This window comes from Bos grunniens, chromosome 12 (assembly GCF_055505025.1).
Source record: "Bos grunniens cultivar Pamir isolate PY7600 chromosome 12, Bosgru_T2T1.0, whole genome shotgun sequence".
NCBI classification, from domain to species: domain Eukaryota; kingdom Metazoa; phylum Chordata; class Mammalia; order Artiodactyla; family Bovidae; genus Bos; species Bos grunniens.
This window is the reverse complement of record NC_141176.1, coordinates 25,042,326-25,053,839: the sequence shown is the minus strand read 5'-3', so window position 1 is coordinate 25,053,839 and position 11,514 is coordinate 25,042,326. Positions and strand designations below refer to the sequence as shown.

At 41.1% G+C, this 11,514-nt stretch overlaps 2 protein-coding genes across 2 annotated transcripts; one reads left to right on the top strand and one right to left on the bottom strand.

Annotated features, from left to right (window-relative positions):
- Nucleotides 1-1,151: 1,151 nt before the first annotated feature.
- RFXAP (regulatory factor X associated protein) lies at nucleotides 1,152-11,225 on the top strand. The gene is made up of 3 exons (XM_086329344.1): nucleotides 1,152-1,931; nucleotides 7,325-7,432; nucleotides 9,754-11,225. The coding sequence occupies exons 1-3, from the start codon at nucleotides 1,437-1,439 to the stop codon at nucleotides 9,862-9,864; spliced, it is 714 nt and encodes a 237-aa protein (XP_086185470.1). The 5' UTR covers nucleotides 1,152-1,436; the 3' UTR covers nucleotides 9,865-11,225.
- Nucleotides 3,800-7,019, bottom strand: LOC147361544 (protein SET-like). The gene is made up of 2 exons (XM_086330764.1): nucleotides 6,975-7,019; nucleotides 3,800-5,283 (listed from the first exon to the last, which is right to left on the bottom strand). The coding sequence occupies exons 1-2, from the start codon at nucleotides 7,017-7,019 to the stop codon at nucleotides 4,684-4,686; spliced, it is 645 nt and encodes a 214-aa protein (XP_086186890.1). The 3' UTR covers nucleotides 3,800-4,683.
- Nucleotides 11,226-11,514: the final 289 nt, after the last annotated feature.

The window sequence follows — 11,514 nt, the reverse complement described above, 5'->3', positions numbered from 1 at the left end:
AAATAAAATGTTTTTTAAAAAAAAATTTTAATGTAATTAAGACCTACCCACAGAGCAACATCCAAACACTTTCCTGTGAACAGATTTATCATTTGTTGGGTAACCACTGCTTTCCTTTCCAATGGGTGGAATGGGAACTCTGACTAGAGAAGGAGGAAGAAAAAAAAGGAGAGAGCACATCTACCTGACAGTTTTGCTAAGGGCAAGGAAGGATCCGATTTGACTGAGTCCAGATTCAGTGACCAGCAATTGCATAACAACTGGTAGGAATGATAGATCATTGTCTTTCTAACGTTTGCCATTTGATAATCCTATTCACACATTCCCGTCACTATAGTTCGTGAAAACTGTACTGAAGACTTACCTTAGAGGTCTTAGCAAAGGCCACGTGCTGTGCGTCCTCAGTCACCAACGACTCTTTGCGACCCCCTGGACTAGCCCATCAGGCTTCTCTGTTTCCTGGATCTTCCAGGCAAAAATATTGGAGTGGGTTGCCATTTCCTCCTCCAGAGGATCTTCCCAACCCAAGTCTCCTTTGTCTCCTGCATTGGCAGGCGGATTCTTTACCACTGAGCCGCCTGGGAAACCCAAAGACCATGTATTTTAACCAATTTCCAAGAAAGAAAAAGGTTTCAAGAGTAAACCATTTAGTTCTCCACAGAAATACATCCCGGCCCGGGTCTGGTTCACTCCTTCTCCTCCGTGGTACCATTTTCACATCGGCCGCCTCTGCCTTCACTGACTGCTACCTAGTGGGGCCTGGTCGTGACACGGCCACTGCTCAGCCTCTCAGCTCCCATTCCTGTCAGAGTGGGGTGAAATATTATAATGCAGTCCTGATGCCGCATAAGAAGGCTCATGAACAATGTGAATTTACACTGTGGAGTTTCAGTAAAAAAAAAAAAAGTGCTTCGAAACATTTAGGCAGAGTCGGTTCCAGTCAAAAAGCGCGGCCAGGCCCAGCTCCTCAAAACCTCAAGGGCAGGCAGCACCAGACGCGGTACAGAGCGCCACGCAGCAATCTCCCGCCACCGCGAATCGCACATGCGCAGTCAGCCCCTCTGGCGACTGCTCAGCCCCACCCCTCAGAGACGCAGGGTTTCCTGAAGCCACGGAGCGTAGAGACGCTCACGCGCCGGCGGCAGACGCGCAGGCGCAGTGGGGCGCTATCGCGGAGCCCTCTCGGGTGTTTCTCGCGGTCCAGGGAAGCTGGTTTGCTAGGTGCAGTTGGGCCCGTCAGGTGCTGAAAGTCCGGGCTCGTGGATCCCCAACACCTAAGTCTCAGCAGCACGGAGGTTCAGGGTGTCACCGAAGGCGCGGGGCCGGGCGCCGCCAGCGGCGCGCTCCGCCCCGGAGCCCCCGCCGCTGCACCGGGCCAGGCCCTGACTCCAGCCCCCGTCCCGGGCGCCTCGGCCTCGCAGTTCGCGCTTCTGGTGATGCACCCCTGTGGAGGGCAGGACGAAGCCGCGGCCGAGGGCGTCCTGCGGCCGGCTCCGGCTCTGGGGGGCAGCGGCGGGCCCGGCAAGCCCGTTCGGTACCTGTGCGAAGTGGCGGGGGATGGCGAGGAGGAGGCGGGGGAGGACGAGGCCGACCTGCTGGACACCTCGGACCCCCCGGGAGGAGGCGAGAGCACAGCCAGTTTGGAGGATCTGGAGGACGAGGAGACCCACTCGGGGGGCGAGGGCGGCGGCGGGGGAGCCCGGAGACGGGGCAGCGGTGGTGGCGGCGGCGGCGGCGGCCTGAGCAAGACATGCACGTACGAGGGCTGCAGCGAGACCACGAGCCAGGTGGCCAAGCAGCGCAAACCGTGGATGTGCAAGAAACACCGCAACAAGATGTACAAGGACAAGTACAAGAAGAAGAAAAGCGACCAGGCCCTGAACTGCGGTGGGGCCGCCGCGGCTGGCAGCTCAGGAAACGTCAAACTGGAGGTATGGCCTGGGGTCTGGGGGAGTGGGAGGTGAAAAAAGAGACCCAACTCCTGCCGCAGACCGCAGCTTCAGCGCCTGCCCACCGGCTCCCAAAGGGGCCGGGTTTCCGTGGCTGGACTTGTGGCTGAAAGTTAGCGAGTGCTTGCCCTCAGAAAGTTTATGCAGACGTAGGCAAGCCTGAACAGTTTTGGTACACCCTTGTAGAGATGAGTAAATCTCGATGAAAATGGTGTGACATGGTAGCAAAGCTGTAATTTCAAAGATCTGGGATATGGGCTGGAAGGGCAGGTAGTAAATTGAGCTGATTCATCACTGGAGGAGTAGGCAAAGAGCATTAGGAACCCAACTGAAATCGGTCCTTTAGAGAAGGTAATCTCTTCCTTTTTTCACTACCCTATTCTCAGTATCCTTTTCTTGAGTATACCTAATCTTAATACCCTGTTCTCAGCACCTTTCCACTAGCTAAAGTGGAAAAAAGAGTACTTTGGTTAGTATTCTTTGTGTTATATTCTTAATCTTATCTCAGTACTCTGTTCTTATTAATAGTGCTTAGTTCTGTTCTCAGTGTCTTTCTCTCAGTTAACTTTATTTTTAATACTCCAGTTCTCAGTAAATAAGCATCTCTCTTATTCAAGAATGAAAGTAAGGGTAGTCGTTTGACCCTCTGTTTGTTCCAAAGGTACTCATTCACTTCAGAATTCTTTACAGACTGAGAAGATGATACACTTCTTTTCAGGAAGGAAATGTTTTACCTGTAACCACTTTCTTTTCCTTTCTTTCTTTTTTTAATTGTCAAGCATTTACACCTACAGTTTGAGGAAAATACATAAAAGGCAAGTAGATACCTGAATTAGAATCTCTCCATCCAATCCCTACAAAAAGAAACTTAAATTTTTTCCTATTCTGAAATAACTTGCATGATTTCTTACGAAAGAGAATTTCTATACTCAACAAATAATAGTCATTTACTTAAAGGACACTATCAGTTTGAAGAATCAGAAGCTCTAAGTCTTTGTTGAACTGAGTGGAAAGAAAAGAACTAACAGCAACAGTCAGGATACAATAAGGGCCAACTGTAAGTGCTGCTTTCTTTAGTAGTGGAGAGGATAGATCACTGTAGGCTGAGATATTCTAGAAAGGCTTTGCAGAGAAAATGCAACTCAGTATAAGCTAGAAAGGACGGCTAATAGTTTGTGTTTATCAGCTCAGTTTCTTATATGCCAGGCACAGTGCTCAGCTATAAATGGAGTCTCACCCCCTTCAGCAGTGAGATAGATACTTTACTTTCCATAAGTGGAAGCTGAGGCAAAGAGAGGTTAAGTAACTTGGCCCAGATCATGCAGCCAGCAAGTACTCAAACCCAAGCAGTCTGGTTCTAGAACCTTCAGTCTTATCCCCATGCTATCCTGCTTCCCTAGAATTTTGGTGGTAAAAAGAAAGAGAAGCACGTCTTAGTAAAGGAAGGAGAAGTGGGAATACAGGAGCTACTTTTCGGAAGACTAAAGTGGAGTATCTGTGTGGTAAATTCACAAAAGATAAATTTGGAAAGAGTTTGAAGCCAGTTTTTGTATGATACTGAATGCCAGGCATTGGGATTTGAATTTGGAGGCTTCAAAAGAAAGTTCCTAGTTAGGCAGTAACAAGGGCTCCTATTGTAATGGTGTGGGTTAAAGTCAAGGGCCTCTAGATGTAGAGATTTTTAGGAGATAGCTATAGAAGGACTGGTAGGTGGTGACGGGGTGTGCTGCCATAGTATGAGTAGCAAGATTAGAAATTAAGGTATTTAAAAATCAGTATTCCTTAAAAAAAAAAGAAATCAGTATTTCTGACACAAATCAAGGTTAAATGAGGAACAGATGTATATAATGTTTATTTATTTATTTTTTCTTTGTGTACACGTTTAGTTTTATTGTAACAAAGCAACTTGTACACTTTTAACGTTTAAAACTGAGCATCATCTTTCCTTTCCAGTGAAACAAAAAGAAAAATTTTAAAATAAACAGGAACAAAATTACAATAGAGAATGTCAATTGCAAATAAGATCCTACAGGTTCTGCTGATTCTCCCATCGAGTGGCAGGGCTCAAGTCATCATTAGGAGAGAATTTTATTTTAAAAGTGTCATCTTAAACTGCAAGGATGTCCATTAAACATCACAATTAAACATGCCAAAGAAGAAGCCATGTTGTCAAAATGCCCACTTAACCCACCCAAACATCTCAAACCCACCCTTTGCTGACCTTCTATAACCCCGTTTTTTTAAGTTTTTTTTTTTTCTTTTTTTAAACAAGAGAAAGTAGACAGATACATGTTGGTAAATGCTAACTGTCCATATTCACATAGAGACACAGTGTAATCTCTGAGCCCAATATACAGAGAAAGGAGGAAAAAAGCTAGAATTCTATGCACTACTACACAGGGGCCTAGCACCCTCCAGCTTCCAGCAGAGCTAAGGGAGCAGAAGGTTTTTCTTTTTTTCCCACAGAGCATGGTGGTGTTGATTCCATAGTTTTTGTTGAGACAGGAAGGGATAAAAATGAATTTGGAACAGAAAGGGGTAGAGATTCTTGTCCCACTGAATTCTGCTCAAGGTATTTCCCCCCCCAAATAAGTTGTGAACCATGGTATAAAGGAGAAAAGAGACCTCAAAAACAGGGCGACTGAGCACAAGAGGAGGAAAAAAAAAAAAAGACTGCAACTTGCTCCCAGGGACTGGAGAAAATTAAAAAAGGTTGGAATCCATCAGTGTTCCATTAGTCATCTTCTCCTTCATCTTCCTCTCCTTCCTCCCCCTCATCATCATCTTCATCTTCTTCACCTTCATCCTCATCCCCTTCTTCATCAATGTCTTCCAATCCTTCTTCCTCGTCGTCGTCGTCATTCTCTTCTCCTTCCCCTTCCTCATCATCCATGTCAGGAACCAAGTAGTACTGTAATGGATTTGGCCAAATATCATCTTTGATGACCTCTCCTAACTCATCTGCACCTGCATCAGAATGATCAGTAAACCAGGTGAAGAAGCTTTCTGGTTCCTCATGCTGTCTCTTCCTGCTGGCTTTATTCTGTGTTTGACTTGATCGTTTCGTCAAATCCTTTCCAGATTTCCATTTGATTTCAGTGGACTTTGAAGATGGATCACCACTCTCATTCAGATGAAATTCTTTGGAGAGAATTTTATTTTCGAAGTAAGGGTTTTCATCAAAATAAAAATCTATTCTGTAACCTGATTTAATGTCTTCAAATTCTGTCACTTCAACTCTTGTCAAATAATGCAGCGCCTCTTCATCCTCCTCCCCAAGCAGTGCAGACACTTGTGGATGGTTAACAAATGTTATAATGTTTAGTCCATGTATCTAAAAATGGTGCTGTGTGAGTGACACAGAAAGGAACCAGGGATGAAAGCAGTGACCTGTGGGATTGATTATTATCATAAAATGTCTAAGAACACTGTCATTTGGAAGAAGCAGTAGAGTTATTTTGCATAGTTCTGAAGTAACCAGGACTCAGGTGAGTCACAAGGGTTATGTGTTTCAGCCCAACCTAAGGAAATGCCACCTAAACGTTAGTTACTCAAAACCAAATCAGTTCAGTTCAGTCGCTCAGTCGTGTCTGACTCTGCGACCCCATGGACTGCAGCACACCAGGCCTCCCTGTCCATCACCAAATTCTGGAGTTTACTCAGACTCGTTGTCCTTTGAATCGGTGATGCCATCCAACCATCTCATCCTGTGTCGTCCCCTTCTCCTCCCGCCTTCAGTCTTTCCCAGCATCAGGGTCTTTTCCAATGAGTCAGTTCTTCGCATTAGGTGGCCAAAGTATTGGAGTTACAGCTTTAGCATCAGTCCTTCCAATGAATATTCAGGATGGGTAGCCTCAAAAATTGGTAACTCCTTAGAACAAAAAGTGTTGAAGATTTCTATAATTCCAGCACCTGCAGAAGTTAGGACTGGATGACTGAAGGTTATTTTCACTACAAGCTTCTATGATTTTGTCTTACTAACATTCTGAATGTATTAATGCACAGTGATGTGTGTGAGGTGGTGAGAATACGGGAACTCCACGTCAATTTCAACATCCCATTTCTAGTGCACATAAGAATCAATCAGTCCCATAAGTAGTTAATCTTGTGGGGAGAGAGAAAGAAATTATTTTTGTTTTCTCTGAGTATTAGAGTCTCCTTTTTACAGGTGTGTGTGTGTGTGTGTGTGTATTTGTGAGGCTTAAAATGTTTAGGGATTGAATTTTTTTTAACATTAAATTGATAAACTTCTCATAGTGAAAGAGATAAGGCGAATAGTCTAATAGATAACTCAGAAACCAGTAGAAAGAAAGTCAAAGGATTTCCCTGGTGGTGCAATCGTTAAGACTCTGCACTTCCAATGCAGGGAGCATGGATTTGATCCCTGGCTGGGGAACTAAGATCCCACATGGCATGGCCAAAAATAAATAAAATAAAATTGGAAACGTTTTAAAAAAAAGATCAAGAGAAAAAAACAGCTTAACATCTAAATAATCTTTAGATGAAGAGCAGAATAAGAGTAAATTTATACAAGGCATGGCTTATGTGACTTTATATTTGTCAGAATTTTTGTATATAGTCAGCATTTTATAAGAGTCAGAATGTTTCAGTAAACTTAACATTTTGTTGGCCAGGAAAATTGTAAGTATTTAAGATCCTACCAGGTAACTGGGGGAACATAATTGGTAGTAAGTGCTGCTGATTTTGAGTAAGGATGCCTCAGGGTATGGTGTGATTTCAGGACTACCTGTTTTGTCTATACCAGTGGCAAGAGATTACTTACACCAGTGCTTCCCAGTCTTTTCAAAGCCAGTTTGTCATTTTTCTCCTGGTGACTTCCAAATTTTGAAATCTTTGTATATCAATTGCTTTTCTTTAAGTAATATTTTACTGCCCACCCCATTTTTTGGTTGGTGGTGTTTGTTGTTTGTTGGGCAAAAAAAGCAGTGAAGAGTGTTTCATTAGCACTATGTAAATGGCCTTTGCGTTCACATACTCCATCCAAAGGCAGGCAGACAATTTGACCTGGATAGCTTTATCTGAAGACAGTGTTCCGTTTCCACTTGGCATTGTTTTGTAATGTTGAAAATCGCTCACAGCTATTAAAATAGGTCCCCTTCCTCTACCCCTGCCCCTCTGTTGATTTTTGAGAACTTCTGGAGACTGAAGATCCCAGATTGGAAATTCTGGAGGGTGAGGGAGTGAGGCGTGTTATGTAATGTCAATACTTTGCCTAGTGACTTAAAGAGGGACTTTCCCAAAGGCTCCCAGGAACTGGGCAATAAGGAAGAGAAGCAAAGCATCATTGAAATGCCTGTAATCATGGATTATTATATCAACTCTTAATCCTATTTGCATTTTGTCTTTTATCGCAGGAAAGTGCAGACAACATACTTTCCATTGTAAAACAAAAAACGGGATCCTTTGGAGATCGACCTGCAAGACCTACCCTTTTAGAACAAGTGTTAAATCAAAAAAGACTGGTAAATATCTGTTTGTACAGTAGTTCCAAACCTGACACATTTGTTTGTTATAAATGAAACTGTTCAACTTTTGAGATTTTTAAGCTGGTTATCACAGTTATAACTGTGCCTCTGCCAGTATACATTGGAATCTCATAAAGACAAAATTACGGAGAAAATATAATTTCAGTTCAGTTCAGTCGCTCAGTCGTGTCCAACTCTTTGCAACCCCATGAATTGCAGCACGCCAGGCCTTCCTGTCCATCACCAACTCCCAGAGTCCACCCAAACCCGTGTCCATCGAGTTGGTGATGCCATCCAGCCATCTCATCCTTTGTCGTCCCCTTCTCCTCCTGCCCTCAGTCTTTCCCAGCATCAGGGTCTTTTCACATGATTCAGCTCTTCGCATGAGGTGGCCAAAGTATTGGAGTTTCAGCTTCAACATCAGTCTTTTCCAATGAACACCCAGGACTGATCTGCTTTAGGGTGGACTGGTTGGATCTCCTTGGAGTCCATGGGACTCTCAAGAGTCTTCTCCAACACCACAGTTCAAAAGCATCAATTCTTCAGCACTCAGCCGTCTTTACAGTCCAATTCTCATATCCATACATGACTTTTAGCTACATAAAAATGAATACTGTAGTAAAAAAATGGCAGCATAAAAATAAAAATGCAAACTTGAAAATAACAGGAAAAAGAGTTGCAATAAATATATAAAAGATGATGTTTGATACGGTTGACATTTTTCTCATACAGATTGATGAATTTTGCCCTGAATACATTGCAAAAAAAATATAAATGGAAAAAAGCAGAAATGCTTCCCTTATATGATATGGAAATGTATTTCATATCAGTAAAAAAATCACATAATAAACAGTTCAGTAAGTGAAAATTATTTAAATGATAAAACACAGTGATGTTGAGGACTCCCATGAAAGGGACTCTCATTCTGATGGCATCTTACATTAGTACAACACTAATATAATATTTATTATAATATTAATAAAAGAAAGCAGTTGGACAGTCTGTATCAAGAGTCCTTAAAATGGTCATTCCTTCACTCAGAAATCATTTTACTGTGAAGACATACGCAGGAAATGAATCCTAAGTATAAAGTTAAGCGTAAGGACATTCCCAGAAATGTATTTATCACAAATAGTAAAATAGTAATTTAAACAACTTCATTGTTCAGTAGCCTCATAACAGCTAAGTAGACTGTTGTACATTTACTTAATAAAGGTTGGGCAGTCTTTATAAGAGTTGGACACGACTGAAGTGACTTAGTGGGCATGCATGCATTGGAGAAGGAAATGGCAACCCACTCCAGTATTGCCTGGAGAATCCCAGGGACAGAGGAGCCTGGTGGGCTGCCGTCTGTGGGGTCGCACAGAGTCAGACAGGACTGAAGCGACTTAGCAGCAGCAGCAGCAGTCTTTACGAATAAATTTTAAACAAAAGCATTTAATAAATAGGAAATATACTATGCTGTAATGTTAAATTTTAAAATCAGTATTTAATGATGGTACTGCCATCTTATTTGGTTTATCTTGTTCAGTATATTCGGTTCAGTTCCTGGCATGTTGTGATTCATGGGGTCGCAAAGAGTTCAGTATATTAGGCTCAAGGTTTTTCTTCCTTATCAATTTATATAAATACTTTAATAAAAACAGTCTTATATTTGTTATGTGAGTATAACTATATTTAAAAATGGTCAGTGTATAAAACTTATTAGTTCTTTTAGAGCAGTTGTATTTCTTTTCTGAACTTTTAGTAGTGTGCTAATATTAGTTTTATTATACATGTATACCTATATTTACACACACATACCTATACACACAATCATACATCATTTTTAATTTCTTCCAAAAGACTTAGTGAGCTAGTGAGAGGAACTTGAGCTCCAGTACTTGTCAAAAATGTGTATGTTTCTAAACTGGAATTTTAACTGCCATGTTTACATGGGGTATCTTTTCATTTCCTTTTTTTTTTTCCCCTTGCTGTAATCCTGGGCCAGCGCTCTTCTTGGCCCTTAGGTTTCATAAAGAGTATACATGCTGGCATATCATAAAAGCATTTCCTTTGTGTGCAAAGTCACCAATAAAATCAGGCTTCCCACATGAGTTTTAGATTTTAGTATTTGATGCATGATACCAGATTTTATTATTATTAGTTTGAAGTTTAACTGCAGTACATCAAATGAAGAAATGAATTCAGTTCAGGAATTTTTTTTGTAAGTATATTATATCGGGTATAAGGATATAGCAGAGTAATTTTACAGCATGAATACAATCTCATAAGAATACTGCTATTAATAAACATATTTTCTCTTTCTCCTTTTTAAGTCATTACTAAGAAGTCCAGAAGTGGTGCAGTTTTTACAGAAACAGCAGCAGCTATTAAATCAGCAAGTTTTGGAACAAAGACAACAGCAGTTTCCAGGAACATCGGTGTGAGGAAATTTATTAAGATCTACACGTTTTTTATCTTATTGTAGTAGACAGACGGACATATTTTTATACTACAGATAAATGGAGTAAGACATGCCAGCAGATGGTAAACAGTCATTTTCCTGTGAATGTATGTGTGCATTTGGAGACAAATAAGCATTGCACATTGTGCGTCTAGTCCTTTCAGATCACCATGGATTTGAGGAAATCAGCTTATCTTTCCAGGGTAGTATTTAAATACAAGGTTTTTTTTTAAAAAAACTAAGTTTCTCTTCAGTCATTGTTACTGAAGGTAATACAGCAGTTGCTTTCTGTGGAAGTCATGAAGTTAATAGATATTAATCTTGGATCATCTAACTCAGTGGTTCTCATCAAGGGGCAATCCATGGCAGTACAAGGGCCAGCCAGCCATCCAGTTGGAAATGGATGGGTATGTTTTGTCACGGTGACCTTGAAAACTTGCTGTTTTTTAGTGAGTGGGCCAGGAATGCTAAGTGTCTGAAATGGTCCCCCACAGTTCAGAATTATCTTACACTCGGTGCCAATAACCCTCCTCTTAAGAAACACTGAGAGCTATTTGTGTTGATAAAATGTAGTTAGGGCACCTGGAGTTGGGTTCTCATAATAACCTTTTCTTTCCGGTTAAGACTGGAGCTGTCAAGGTGGTAAGCATATTTTTTATGTGTAAAGAAAGGGATCATTATTAAATATCTGAGAGAGTAGGATGTGCACCTCTTCTCAAAGACGTGCTGGTAAAACCCAGGAGGGATTAACTAAGTACCCTGGAATGAGTGCGCCTCCTAGAGTCGGCCTCTCTGCTTCTATCAGTGTTCTCTTTTAAAGCAAACAACTTTTGTGTACTGAATTTGTGAACAGTACAAACGTATGTCCTCTTACCAGTGTCAGAACAAAACTACTTTTTTATACTCATTTCTTTTTCAAAAAGAGATCCCCAAAATAACACTCCAGCATTTTTGTCAGAAGATCGTATTATTCCTAGATAATGTTCAGAGAGTGATGGGCAATCTGGATAGATACTTTTTTCTTGTATTTTCTCCTAGTAAAACTTTTAAAAGGCAAAGCTTACCAATAAGAGTGCCAAATCAAATGTCAAGAAAGTATTTCTAGTGTTAGAATAATAAGTGCATAGGCCTGAAAGTTAAAACTGTGCAGAAAGTTGTTACAGTCTCTTGAGTTTTAAGCTATGAAATATATATCAAGTTGAAATTTAGTCATGAATGTTCTAAGATAACCTTAAGGAGAGAAGGAATCTTTTTGTTGACTTTTTATATCTGTTTTTATACCTGCATATCTGTGCAGAAACACTTTTACCAGAATTACTCATTAAAGTCATTATCGACCTTTGAGTTGTCTGATTCACTAATTCTCTTCTTCAGTTGCTCTACACCAGATGCAGAGGAATTCATTTACATTTGTTATCCACTGTTCGCTTGTTTTCTTAATTGTGGAGCTGGGAGCTTTTTTTGAATCCCTAGAGTATAAGTTAACATCTGTAGTTAAAAAGCAGCTTATCCTTCTTCAAATGAAACAGGATGAGGAAATTAGAAAGTAATAGGTCAGTAAAAGCTGAAGGAACTTAAAATATATTAAAAGAAAGGAACTACTTAATATATAAAAAACAATAAAGTTTTTACT

Coding starts and splice junctions, on each gene's coding strand:
- LOC147361544 (XM_086330764.1), bottom strand. CDS start 7,019: ATGCCAAGTGGAAACGGAACACTGTCTTCAGATAAAGCTATCCAG. Junction 5,284..6,974: donor CTTCAGATAAAGCTATCCAG/GTCAAATTGTCT, acceptor CACCATTTTTAG/ATACATGGACTAAACATTAT.
- RFXAP (XM_086329344.1), top strand. CDS start 1,437: ATGCACCCCTGTGGAGGGCAGGACGAAGCCGCGGCCGAGGGCGTCCTG. Junction 1,932..7,324: donor CAGGAAACGTCAAACTGGAG/GTATGGCCTGGG, acceptor CTTTTATCGCAG/GAAAGTGCAGACAACATACT. Junction 7,433..9,753: donor TGTTAAATCAAAAAAGACTG/GTAAATATCTGT, acceptor CTCCTTTTTAAG/TCATTACTAAGAAGTCCAGA.